General features: G+C 30.1%; 1 protein-coding gene across 1 annotated transcript in view; it reads left to right on the forward strand.

Annotated features, from left to right (window-relative positions):
- The window catches only part of LOC105626985 (cadherin-87A-like), a 65,602-nt gene that overhangs the window by 42,850 nt on the left and 9,655 nt on the right, over positions 1-13,097 (forward strand). Inside the window, exons 4-6 of the mRNA XM_012208269.1 lie at positions 6,856-6,990; positions 11,175-11,367; positions 12,509-12,819. Coding sequence (XP_012063659.1) covers positions 6,856-6,990; positions 11,175-11,367; positions 12,509-12,819 — 639 coding nt within the window. The remainder of the gene's footprint in view (positions 1-6,855; positions 6,991-11,174; positions 11,368-12,508; positions 12,820-13,097) is intronic.

Genomic DNA, 13,097 nt, shown 5'->3' on the forward strand with positions numbered 1-13,097 from the left:
CATTCAGTCATTAAGCGTAACTAATGTTTACAGGGTTCAGAATATCAGCGCGCGAATCATCCGCGAAACCAAAATCAACGGCGAAATTTTCCATTAACGATCCGCAGAATCGATAGCTGACTGAACCACAAATTTATTATGAATTAGAGACACACTCATTTGCGTTTATTATTTTTGATCTGATTTTGTTTGATATAAATTACTTTTAATCTATCAGACATTTCTCATTCTTTTTCTCTGTCGATGCGTATGGATTATAATGGATTTTTATTTTTTAATTTGTTTGCGGTAATTTCTGAATTCGTATTAATATTTTTTATTTATTTTGAAGAACCTTGAATGCCATGAAAATTGTGTCAACAATTTCCAAGTTTTCCACAAATTTAATTTTATAATTTTGTAACTGTTCTACGTTTTTCAATCTTAAACAGAATTAGGCAATAATTGATTCATAAATTGATTCATAATTAATTACAATTATAATTTTTTGCAATTTTTTGCTTTAATTATAATTACAATATAGTTACAATTATGCTGTAATTGTACTGTAATTGCAATTAAAATAATTGTAATTAAAGTAATTGTTAGGGACGCAATTGTGCTGTAATCGCAATTAAAATAATTCTTGAGTCGTTATATTTAATTCAGTTACAATTATAATTGTAATTGCATATGATTACTTTCACAATTATGTTAGACAAAATTATAAGTTGAATATAAAGTTGGACGTAGATCACAACTTAAATGTAATTGGTTTAACAATTTAATAAAAATAATTTAAGAGTTATGTAATTGTACTTACTGTGGAATCACAATTACTCAATTATATAATTATATAATTATAATAATTATAATTATTTACTTATTTATAGCCATTACTTTGTTGATCGTTAGCTTGTTGTAATAATGATTTGATAATGACATTGTGAATTTTTTATGTAACGATAACAGAGTTAGAAAAGTCAAACATTACTTGTAATAGATTGAAAAAGTCATTCGTTACTGAAAAATAGTAACTTCTAATTTGTAACGCGTTATTTTTTGCTCGTTACTTTTACTTTTAACTTGTTATGCGTTACTCGTTACTTATTACTTACTTTTTTCCATAAATAATGCGTAATGGTAACAAGTTATTTTCGAAAGTGACTCTTCTATTTAAGCACAACCTTAGCATTTAGTTAGTTAGCGTTATCGTCATAAAAAATTACAACATTGTCATCAAATTTTTTTATTATAAAAAGTAACGGTAAAATAACTGAAAAGTAAGGTTTGCCAACTCTGATTATTTATAATCATTGAAGTTTAGTTTTTAGGAAAAAGATCTTAAGGATAGAATACATTTATACAATATTCTATAAAGCATTAAGAGGGTATATACCTAGAAATGATAAAAAAATCGATTTTTTGTTACATATTTTTAAAGTATAATATCTTAAGAACATTTTTGTAGAGTTATAAATTAATCCGGCGAAAAATAGAATTACATAAATTATAGACGATTAGATTCGAGCGCGTTGAAAATAATAGGTAGGTAGGTTTGTGACAAAACGAGTTCGCGCAGATAAAAAAAGGGCCAAAAAAAATTAAAAAGACCCTTTTAGCAAAATTTTTTATGAAAAATCGTTATATTAACTTTGACCAGTTGCCATTTTATTCAAACGCCATATTTTAAAAAACGGTCCCGTCAAGTATAAGATCTATGTTTCCATTTTATAAAACTTGTGCCATTTTGCTTTCAGACGAGTCTTATGCGAACAGCAATGATCATCGCAATTCCCGTTTTAAAACATGATGTACGAAAATTTAAATAGCTACTCCATTTTATATTATTTTTTTAATAAAATTTTAATAGTAAATAGAGAAAAGTGATCTTTACAATGGAATAAACCCGACTTCTCTATCTCTATTTGTTTTTTCACAAAAAATTCGCAAAATTAGGTCTGGTTTTGATATAGATATGTAGCTGTATATGCCCCATTAATTGCTCTTATTCTAATTAACAATTACAGTTTGTCAATTAATAATTAAATAATTGTAATCTGTTTACAACTACTTTTTGCAATTACTTTATGAATATTGTTTTCAGCAATTAATAATTACGAAATATAATTACTAATTGAATTAAGAATTATATTTACATTATAATTGTAATTTGTAATTAATTGAATTACAGTTTTGCATAATTCTAATATTAAATATATATAATAATAATTATAATGAGCTTTTATTTTTCGAAGTACATCATTAGATTTATATGCTTCGGTGCTTAGCACTGATCTTTTGTCAGATGCCGCTAACACGTCATTCAGAAATAAAAAGTAAAATTCTAAAATTTTTATTTTTTATTTTGAGAATGACTGGTATTATACATTAGTTACTCTGGCTATTGTTGTATAATATCTTGGCTTGGATCGAAGATCAAAGCGATCACTAGCGATTATAGTATACAAAAATTACCCTTGATACGGATTATCTTGAAATTATTTCGGATTACTTAATCCATTAATGCGCAGAAAGACAAAATTTTTTTTTTATTCAAATTTGAAATTTGATTTCAAGATAATTTTTAACATACTAAAACTGAAATATTTCAACGAAACTTGATATTCTAAGGTTTTAAGGTTTTAATCGCTCTTCACGATGACGTCATTAGAATTTCATTTTGATCACATGGAAATTAAATAAATGGTGATCGAAACAAAAAAAATGATGAAAAAATGATCGACATTTTTTTAATGATTGTTTTCGAACCGATAAAAATTTTTCTAATTTTCGGCAACCATCGATGGTCAAAATAGTTAAACTTTAAGATCCAACGATGAAATTTTTTAAATCCATCGTGGCCGATCCAAAATAAGCGGCCGAATTGAGAAAATCTTGAAAATTTGTTTTTTCGTACAACTCATCAAATTTGAGTTATGTTCAACTTGTTAAATTTATACAAATCTATAATTTGGAAGTTTATATCTTTTACATTCATCGCTTTCAAAATGACGAATTTAATAAAGCGAACTATAAACTCGGAAAAACGTTAATTTTTGTATCTTTTTTTACTTTGTACACCGTTTGAAAATTAATCTTCGAATTATTAGAGTGTTAGGAGTGTGCGTGAAAATTTGGAATCATTCCACTGTCCATAAATTGTTACAATGACATGGAAGATTCACTTCACCCATAAATTTATTATAGACATGGAAGGCATTGTAACAATTTAACATCGTGTATTAGGTTTAAGAAATGGACATGGGTAGTTTTTACGAGATTGATTAAATCTTTTATTGTAAACTCTATTGTTTTATGCAGCATGTTGTTTTCAATGCAGCTACTAATAAAGAGAAGAAAATTAACACTAAAAAATTTGCAGTAAGTATTGCAAAACATTATTTAGAGAAAGGAAGATTGTTGCGTACAAATTTATATGAAGCGAGTTACAAAAATACAAAGAAAAAATATTTTATGGAAAAATGCACTATTGGAACATTCAAATTTTGTTATGATTGTCAATTATATTTTTGCAAAAGTTGTTTTGATAAGCGGCATAAATGAAGCAAAAAGAAGAATTAAAAATACAAATCTTATAAGAAACAACATGAAACACAACAACATCAAACAGTTTTTAGTTTTATAAGTTTGGAATAATAAAAAAAGATTGAATTTTGGAAGTTGCTGGGTCACCATGTTAGATTCGCCATCTTTGGAATGATTCTAAATTTTCCCGCACTCCTAACACTCTAACAAAGATTGATGTATTCAAACGGTGTACAAAATAAAAAAAGATACAAAAATTAACGTTTTTCCGAGTTTATAGTTCGCCACATTGAATTCGCCATTTTGAAAGCGGTAAATGTAAAAGATATAAACTTCAAAATCATAGATTTGTGGTTGTATACATTTAACAAGTTGGACATAACTTAAATTTGATGAAGTACGAAAAAACAAATTTTTAAGATTTTATCATTTCGGCCACTATTTTGATCAGCCATAATGGATTTCAAAAATTTCACCGTAAGATCTTAAAGTACAATTGTTTTGACCACTGATGATGTAATTATCAAAAATTAGAAAAATTGTTATCAGTTCAAAACAATCATTAAAAAATATCGACAGAAATTTTTTCGTCATTTTTTTTGTTCTGATCACCATATTTAATTTCCATGTGGTTGAAATGAAATTCTGACGACGCCATAAATCGTAAAGAGCGATCCTTAGAATACCAAGTTTCGTTGAAATATTTTATATTTTAATATGTTAAAAATTATTTTGAAATCAAGCAAAAAATATTATCTTTCTGCATGTTAATGAGTTAAGATCCTAATACTATCTCAAATATTCATATTACCCAAGATTACCTTAGAGTATCTAAAATTATGTTATATTTACTGATATTATCCAAGATTTTTCCAAATTTATTTTCCTCATCTAAGATTACCTACGAATACATAAAATATTATTTCTTTAAATCACTCTAGAATATCGTTATAGATCACTATAATAAGTATCTTCGAGAATATCAATTTTAGATTTTCACTGTTTAAGAAAAACAAAACAATTTTACAAAACAAATATTTATTGCATACAGGAACACAAAAATATAAAAATTTCGCAAACAGAATATGTATATAGTAGGGTAATTCCGGTATATACGCCGCACCTATCAAAACTTAAGTATTTACTATGTTTAAAGTAAACGATTTATATCAGTAAAAATAATTTTGTACTGTTTACTATTATAAAAAAATATTAGAAAACCGAAATATTATATTTCATTTAAAAAAATGAATTTTTTTAAATTCTTGCATTTTTATCCCATTTGTATATCCCTTTTATAGATCTTATAGGGGTGAAATACATGACTCATAGGGGGAGGGGGGAGGGGTATGTATGATTTATAAAAAATTTATAAATAATGCATATAAATAAGACGTAAAATGATACAATAACTTATAAAATGCATTCATAAAGTTTTATTAAGGAATGATAAATATGTATATGAAGTAATAAATAATAATTACAATCTTCCCAGACGTATTACAAGTGTTATGACATATTTCATATAATGCGTTTATTATATTTAGTGCACTGAATTCAATCTGCGCACTTTGTATGCTTTGTATGCATAAATCTCGCCTGTTAAAAATGCCATATATCCGAAACAGGTGGGATATACAAGACAACAAACTAAACAAAAAATACAAGAGCAAAGTACTTGTATTTTGTTATACAACATGTTTTATTATTCCTCTACACTCATGTATCACGAAATAACTACTAAGTCTTTTGCATGTCCTATAATTATTTTATGTAGATTATAATTTGATGATAGCACTACTTAACACAGTGACAAATCGATTCAATTCACAATAATTTCATTAATATTAACAGTAAGAAGCTGAAATCATAACACAATAAATAATATAACATAAAGATATGTAAAGGTAACAGAATAGTTGCGGGAAAATTACCTCCACTCCTTCTATTTTTTCTGATTTCTGCGGCGTAAATCCCAGCGCGGCGTATTGCCGGAGTTACCCTAACAAGTTCGATTACTTGTAACATTTGAAACTTTTTAATACTAACAAAACAATATCCAATTGAATATAAATATTAGATATTTTATAAAATAAAAATATTTAAAAAAACATTAATATAATAGTAACACAGGCTCTTTATTAAACGATATCACAAGTTAGTGTTAAATTAAAAATTTTTTGACTAATCAAGTTAAATATAAATAAAAAGGACATTTGCGAAATAAATGTCTGAAAACTGTTATATGTATGTTAAACATTATTAAAGTCTTAACGTAACGAAAACTTTTTTTTAATGTTTTTAAATTGTTTTATAATTAGTTTTCTATCAGATTGAAAAATAGTTAAAGAAGGTTAACACTCTGCATATTAATAGAGTCATAAAATTGTTAAGACCTAAAGATTATTAGATTTACCAAAAATTATCCAAAATTATCCAAAATTTCGTTTGGATTGCCGCTGAATTACCTAGTTTTTGTACAAAAATTACCTCAGTGATCAATCCCTCGGACATTATTAATTTCTTGCCCTAATTGCGATAACAAAATGATCTTTGACCTTTGTTATTAGGTTTTAATTCGTGACAAGATGATTCTTCTATTCTGTATATTTAATACAATTATAGTTTACAATTTAGAATATGTACTATTAGTTAATTATACTTATATTTTTTTTGCATTGAGAAGGACTGAAAATATCGGTTGAAAGCGAATTAATTTAGAATAAATGAAATGAATAAATGAAATTTATTTATCAATAAATGCGCGTAAGCTCTTATGGACTTTTTAATTCTTTTTTATTAGATTTTTTTATTTTATTTTAATATTAGATTTTTCATTTTCTAGAGAAGATTTTATAGAAGCAATATCGTTTTAAGTAAAATCAGAATATATAAATTCAATATAATTTAAACACAATATAATTTAAATAATTTTTTCACAATTTTTAAGAAATTTTTTTACTTCGTATCTTACTTTTTTACTTGCATACTTAAAAAATAAATATTTTTTCTTCTTTTTACTTTCTCTAAAATTTTTTGCGGCACACTTGAAGACTCTTTGCGACACACCAATGTGCATATCGATTAAAAAAGCTCTGCATGAATTTAATAAAATATTCATGTAGAGTGTTTCATAAGAGATCCAACGAAATAACAAGATGTCCTAAGTTAAATGAATGTTCAATGTGATAAATTAATTAACGCTAAAAATCGTGAATATCTTGCTGAGATATCTCGTGCGCGCGGTTCTACGCGTCATTAAAATCACGAATACGATCAACCATACTTGTCACGACAACTCATCCTCACGATCAACTTTTGTTGCAGTTTCTGGATGCCTGCGAGAAGTTCGGCATCGTTAACGTCGAGAGAAGCCAGAACACGTATGTGGGCGCCCTGGTGTTGCGGCAACCCCTCGACTACCGGGAGAGGCCTTTCTATCAACTACTGCTGCGAGCGAGCGTGAGTCTCTCTCTCTCTCTCTCTCTCTCTCTCTCTCTCTCTCTCCCTTCCTTCCTCCTTTCCCCCTTCCCACAACTCTCTCTCAATTTGTGGATTGATTCTAATTATGCACACTACGAAGGAAAGCCAAATGCCGGTCCGTTTCTCGCAAACGCATCAGATATCCGATATCAGAGTCGTGCAAAGGGTTTTATAGGACCCTAGTAAAGTCGTGCAAAATAAAGATAGATTCCTACCTATTCGTAAAATTTGTATTAAAAAAGTTTTGAAGAATTTAAAAAATATAACAAGAAAAATATAACAGTCTAATTAAAATTATAGCGGATCACAAATTACTAATTATGTACCTCCATTATAGAAAATTAAATAGATATACATATAAAAGCCAGGTTAGATAAAAAAATTGCATCACCGATTTATAATTTCACATTAAATTTTACATATAAAGATTTTATTTAATTTAAATTATTTGCTACTTTTATGAAGTTTAAATGAAATGTAAATGAATATTATTTGCATGTACAAATTAAATTAAATAGAAATTAATTTAGATAGAAACAATAGAAACAATAAAATAAATAAAAGAAAAAAAGATTTGTTAAAATAACTGAAAATTTCACTGATTTAATAATGAATCCGCAATGTACGGACAGTCGGTTTTCTATATTAAAGCAGTAAAGTACAGCTGAATAAAATTAGCGGTTGCCGGTAATCATCGTTGTTATAATACTGCACAGCACAAATTTGTTAATACAGCAAAGATATGAATTTTCTATTGTTATATTAGCAATTTTCATTGTAGCAAAGAATTGGCTGAATTAGCATACTGATAATTGTTTATAAATATAATTTCTTTGTTGAATCATCAAATCTTTTTAATTAGATATTGAACTTACTATAGCTTTGCTAAACCATCCAATCTATTTTTTCTGTGATATATTTAAGTTATGTAATATAGACAAGGTAAGCAACAAATATTCGACGGATTGCAAAACTCACGATAAGATTTAATTGCAAAGATAATATGGACATGAACGTTCTCACAAGAAGAGAAAGACAAATAAGGAGAGAAATCGAGTTAATAATCATACATGAGCATCATATTCTTTCGATCAATGTAATAGATGTAAATTGAATCGATAAGATATGAGAGATTTAAATACATTAAATGTTTTAACAATAAGAATAAAATGAACTTTCCTTTTAAATTATTGCAACAAATAAAACTTTGGAGTTCCTTAGCACTGGAGGAGGCTCGCTAATGCATATTGTGCACTCCTCTTTGCACGGTCCTGGGAGATGTGCAACCGTAACACCGAGATTGCGGGAGAATTCGGGATACGAATTTGCAAACTAACGAGGATGCGAGAATGACGTACCGGACGTGCGTCGGGCGGACTTGCGTGTATCTGTTGTCGGCTAGTTTGACTTGAACACCAACCATCCCCATTCAGGACCGAAACGAGCGATTCTCGCAGCAGCGTTAATTAACGGTTGAACGTTTCTCGATAATTCGTCTATGATGACGTTTAAACAACATTTCTATATCAGTAGCTTTGTTCGCAGTAATCTCACTTTGATAAATTGTATCTGTTACATATTAAACGTAACTCTCTTTTAATCTGAATTCCTTTTTTCATACTTATGCAGTACGAGCTCTAAAGCCGATTGGAAGTGCTTTCTTTCACGAAAAAAGGCCTTCATATTATTTAAAATGAACTCCGTGAGCTCCCGGTGAGCGTGAAGAACACTATCGAATTTACGTGACTTCAAAGAGTTTACAGATAAAAGGCAGATGGCGATGGACTTGGTATCCGGAAATCGGAAACTTCAGTTACCTCGGTTATCCTTTGATTCCCATCGACGTCGTTCCAATACATTAAACTATAATACATCGTAAACATAGAAAAAGGTCTAAGCTCGCCAGCTACCAAACATAGAAAAAGTCTAAATTCGCCCCATTCCAACTAAAAAAAAAGCAATCTTTTTTACTATGCGTTTTCATGAGCAAAAACGTATCTCGTGCCGCAAAGCGGCAAACATTGAGCTCATTTAGATTTTACATTGCGAACGTGCTCGTATGATCGATGCGGTTTTCCCACCCGTACATCGATTTTGCGGTATTTTCCTTTCGCCGCAATATCTGAGGAATATAACGCGAAATTGAAGAAAAACAGTAAATATTTGCCCGCCGTACGAAAGCGCACGAGCAATGTAATGGCACGTTTTCTCATCGCACATTTAGCGTTAAATGCGAGTCTCGTCTCTCATCGTCGACGCGTTGCACCGCAATCTTTGCGTCAGACACGTAGGGAAATAATAAAAGAAAAAAAATATATATGAATCATCGATGACTGTAGCGACTGAATAGCAGATAAAGAATCTTTCTTCTTATATTTTCTGTTTGAATTTAATATCCTTATGCAATACTTATCGAACATGCCTTGTAATTACGATTATCTTTCAACTAGTGTTCTACTGAGGCTCTTCTGCTGGAGATCTGCTATTATAATTATCATGTCGGAGATATAATTGTACTGAGAGAAAAAAATGGTTGTATTTACTATAATTTGTAGTTTCTTTTTGAAGCTACTATACAATTTATAATATTTATTTTAATCATATGCAGTCAATTGTACTATTAATAATAGTCACTGTTTGAAAATCTTTATTTTTTTTTCTTAATAATAATTTTTCATTTTTGTTATTACTATCACATAAATAGAAAAAAAATTTTTATATTTACTATAATTGCGATTGTCTATTTGTCTATTTTTATATTTTGATATTTTTGTACCATATATATTAATATTTGAAATTACAATTTATAATACAATTTTATCATGTTTTAGAAAACTATCATATATGGTTATTATTATCAATATTATAAATAAACTTTCATCATAGGACTTCCCCTGATTATAATTATTTTACCAATTATAATAGTCATAAATATCAAACACTTTTCTTTCAGTGTAGTAATACTGAAATTGCTGAAATTGAAACTTTCATATTTGAAAGTTTTCCGGCTTCCTGGAAACATATTTTTCCAAAAACCGGAAAAAATCAACGTGTATTAAAAAAAAAACACTAAAAAATAAAATTAAATTTTGAGCGATTAAACGGAGATTTTTTTCTGTCGGAGATTTGATAAAAAAAGTTATTCTCCAGCCGAAAACCGGAGAGATGGCAACCGTGCTTGTAATCCAAATGAAAAGTGTTATATTACGATCTTGGAGAACAGATTCTCCCGGTCATTCAACCCCCGCAATAAATGGCGTTCTGGAATTAAAAACTGGTCGAATCAAAAATCACCAAAATGTTCTTACAGCTCTAAATTGCCGACGTTGTCGGATTTTTTCTCAATAATTGGAGATTCTCGAGGGGCGTGGAGGATTAATTAATCAACGTCGCGCGCGCTTTAACGCGGAACGTCATCCTCGCGCGTTCACGTGTGCGAGATAAAGAGATAATTGCGGTTAGTTGCGACACTTGGTGTGCTCGTGAACGGTGAAAAGCGAACGAGCTCTTTCAGTGTGAGAGCTGCAGAGATTGATTTTAATTACGCGTTCTCTCCGGAAGCGACCGAAGTGCCGTCCGTTTTACTATGCAAGAAGACTGTCTCGTTTGCGATAGTGCGCATAATTACAGCGGCGAAACGAACGGACGTGTAAATTACGACTGTAGCGACTGTCACTGTGCGAAATAAACCATTGCGATAAAAGTCTAGTTAAAAATTTTATATCTTTTTATTTCGAAGGATTTACTTTTCCCTCATTAGAACGCGCGATAAAATATTAATCATTAATACAAACAATTGTGCAAACCGTCGATCTGTTGCCTTTGAACGTTTCAGTTTCGAAATGGACGGTCCCAGATTAATTTTTATTCCTTTAACAAGTATATAAAAATCATTAAATGATTTTACTTTAATCTTTAGAAAATATTTATAAGGCTATTTAAAAAAGTTATATAACTAATATATGCTATAACTAATTATTTGCTGTTCATAATTTTTTTGAAGAAATGAAATGTACAAAACATGAATAATCCAATTATGTGTTCTAAAAGTTAAGAATATGGAGATTTGAATTATACATTGTGAATGCGAATTGACTTGCGTGCGTCTGAATCCTTCAAAAAGGAACAGTCGCAATCATTGATCGTGCGAATTTTATCTGCAGGATGGCCTGAACAATGGTACCACCGGCGTTGAGATCAAGGTGGCGGACATTCAGAATAGTCCGCCAGAATTCTTGGATTCCTTAACAGGCGTGGTGCGTGAGGACGATCCTATCGGGACCCTCGTGATGACCGTAAAGGCCCGAGATGGTGACAGAGGCATGCCTCGAAAGATGATCTATGAATTAGTCACTAGTAAGTATTCAATTTTTTTTCTCTTTTTATCTAAATCATACAAATACAAATTCGTATTCCCATCCGAATTAAAGCCGAACTTTCAAATCTAAGATCAATTTAATTCTACGTGAATTAAAGAAAGATAATTTATTATAATATAAAAATAAATTAGATGTTAAACAAATATAAGGCAACCGCACCTAATATAGCTTATCTAAGCTTTGCGCTTTTTTTTTGTAATTTTTTGCTGAATTCAAAATTGAAAACTGGTGCTCAGATTCTTAAGGGAAAACATTTTGTGAAAGTTAAGAAAAAGTGATATTTAGGTCATATTGGGTACACATGTTATATGTTTACCTATTTTTTATAAAAAAAATGTTAGAGAAATGGATTTATAATGTTACTTTTATAATTTTATAACTTTTTTAATGATATATTTATTGACATATAAAAAGCACAACAAATTATTTTCTTAATAAAATAATTGACTTACCTACTTATCGACTTAACTTTCCGTTAAACTGTTTAACAGGTGAATTAAAATCCATAGTCTAAAATATCAAAAGTACCAAAAGAAAGCATTACAATCGATATGTATACATTTATTGTCAGTCTAAATTAATAAGCCATATTGAATCTTTATCTTACAAAGAGTTTTCTTTCTTTAATTATAAATAAAACGAACATATAAACTAAATACGATGTCATAAAGTGTAAATAAAGAATTACAATAATATAAACTGTGGAAATTAATAACATCACTTGATAGTAATAGACAGCAATAATTTTTGAAATATTAGATCACTACATTCTGCATTTGGCTTCATTGATGACAGACAAACTAAGCAATTAACAAAAGTCACAGCCTGTAAGATGGTATTATTTGTCGAATTGTGAAACTATTTACAAACAGCGAGAAGATCATATTACCTTACGATTAGATATACGAATCTGTTTGTACTTAGTGTAGTAGTATAATAAATCTAATTTTCATTGGTAGAAAGCTTCAGATACACAAAACACAGAATTTCGTAAGATTCATGATTTCGGGTAAAACGACTCGATAAGATTACAGAATTAATTATAATGACACGAGTTTTTATGTGCGACAATAAAAAACTTTTATGTCACGAATGTCGAACGTCTGTCTTTCCCACAGATCCATTTGATTATTTCTTGCTGGACGATGACACGGGCGAGCTGAGGACGGCAAAGCCGTTGGACAGAGAAGCGTTGGAGAACTCGACGGGAGTGCTCACGCTAATTGTGAAGGCCCGCGAACTGATCGATGGTATACCCGGGAACGACAAATTGACGGTATCGATGGCCGAGGCGACCGTGACGATTAAGGACGTCAATGACGAGCCGCCCACGTTTAATCGGCGCGAGTACAACATCGAGATCCCGGAAAATGTGCAGGACGGCACGCCATTGCCGCATCTGGACATGACTGTAAAAGATCCGGATATGGTGAGCACAGAGCCAATTCATTACTATAGATCAAATCTGTTCAACTTTAGCTCTGGAGCCGGAACGCAAGGTCACCAATGCAAAATTGTATTGAATATTTTTACGTCGACGGCCTTGCGTTTCGGCTCTGAAGCTAAAGTTGAATAGGTTTGCTATAGATGTACCTGTCATACACATTCGATTTTAAATGCCGAGCATTTTGTCGTGCTCTCTCTCTCTCTCTCTNTNCTNTCTCTCTCTCTCTCTCTCTATNTACTACGTTACTTACGTTACGTTAC

Source organism: Atta cephalotes (assembly GCF_000143395.1).
Source record: "Atta cephalotes unplaced genomic scaffold scaffold00007, whole genome shotgun sequence".
Taxonomy (NCBI): domain Eukaryota; kingdom Metazoa; phylum Arthropoda; class Insecta; order Hymenoptera; family Formicidae; genus Atta; species Atta cephalotes.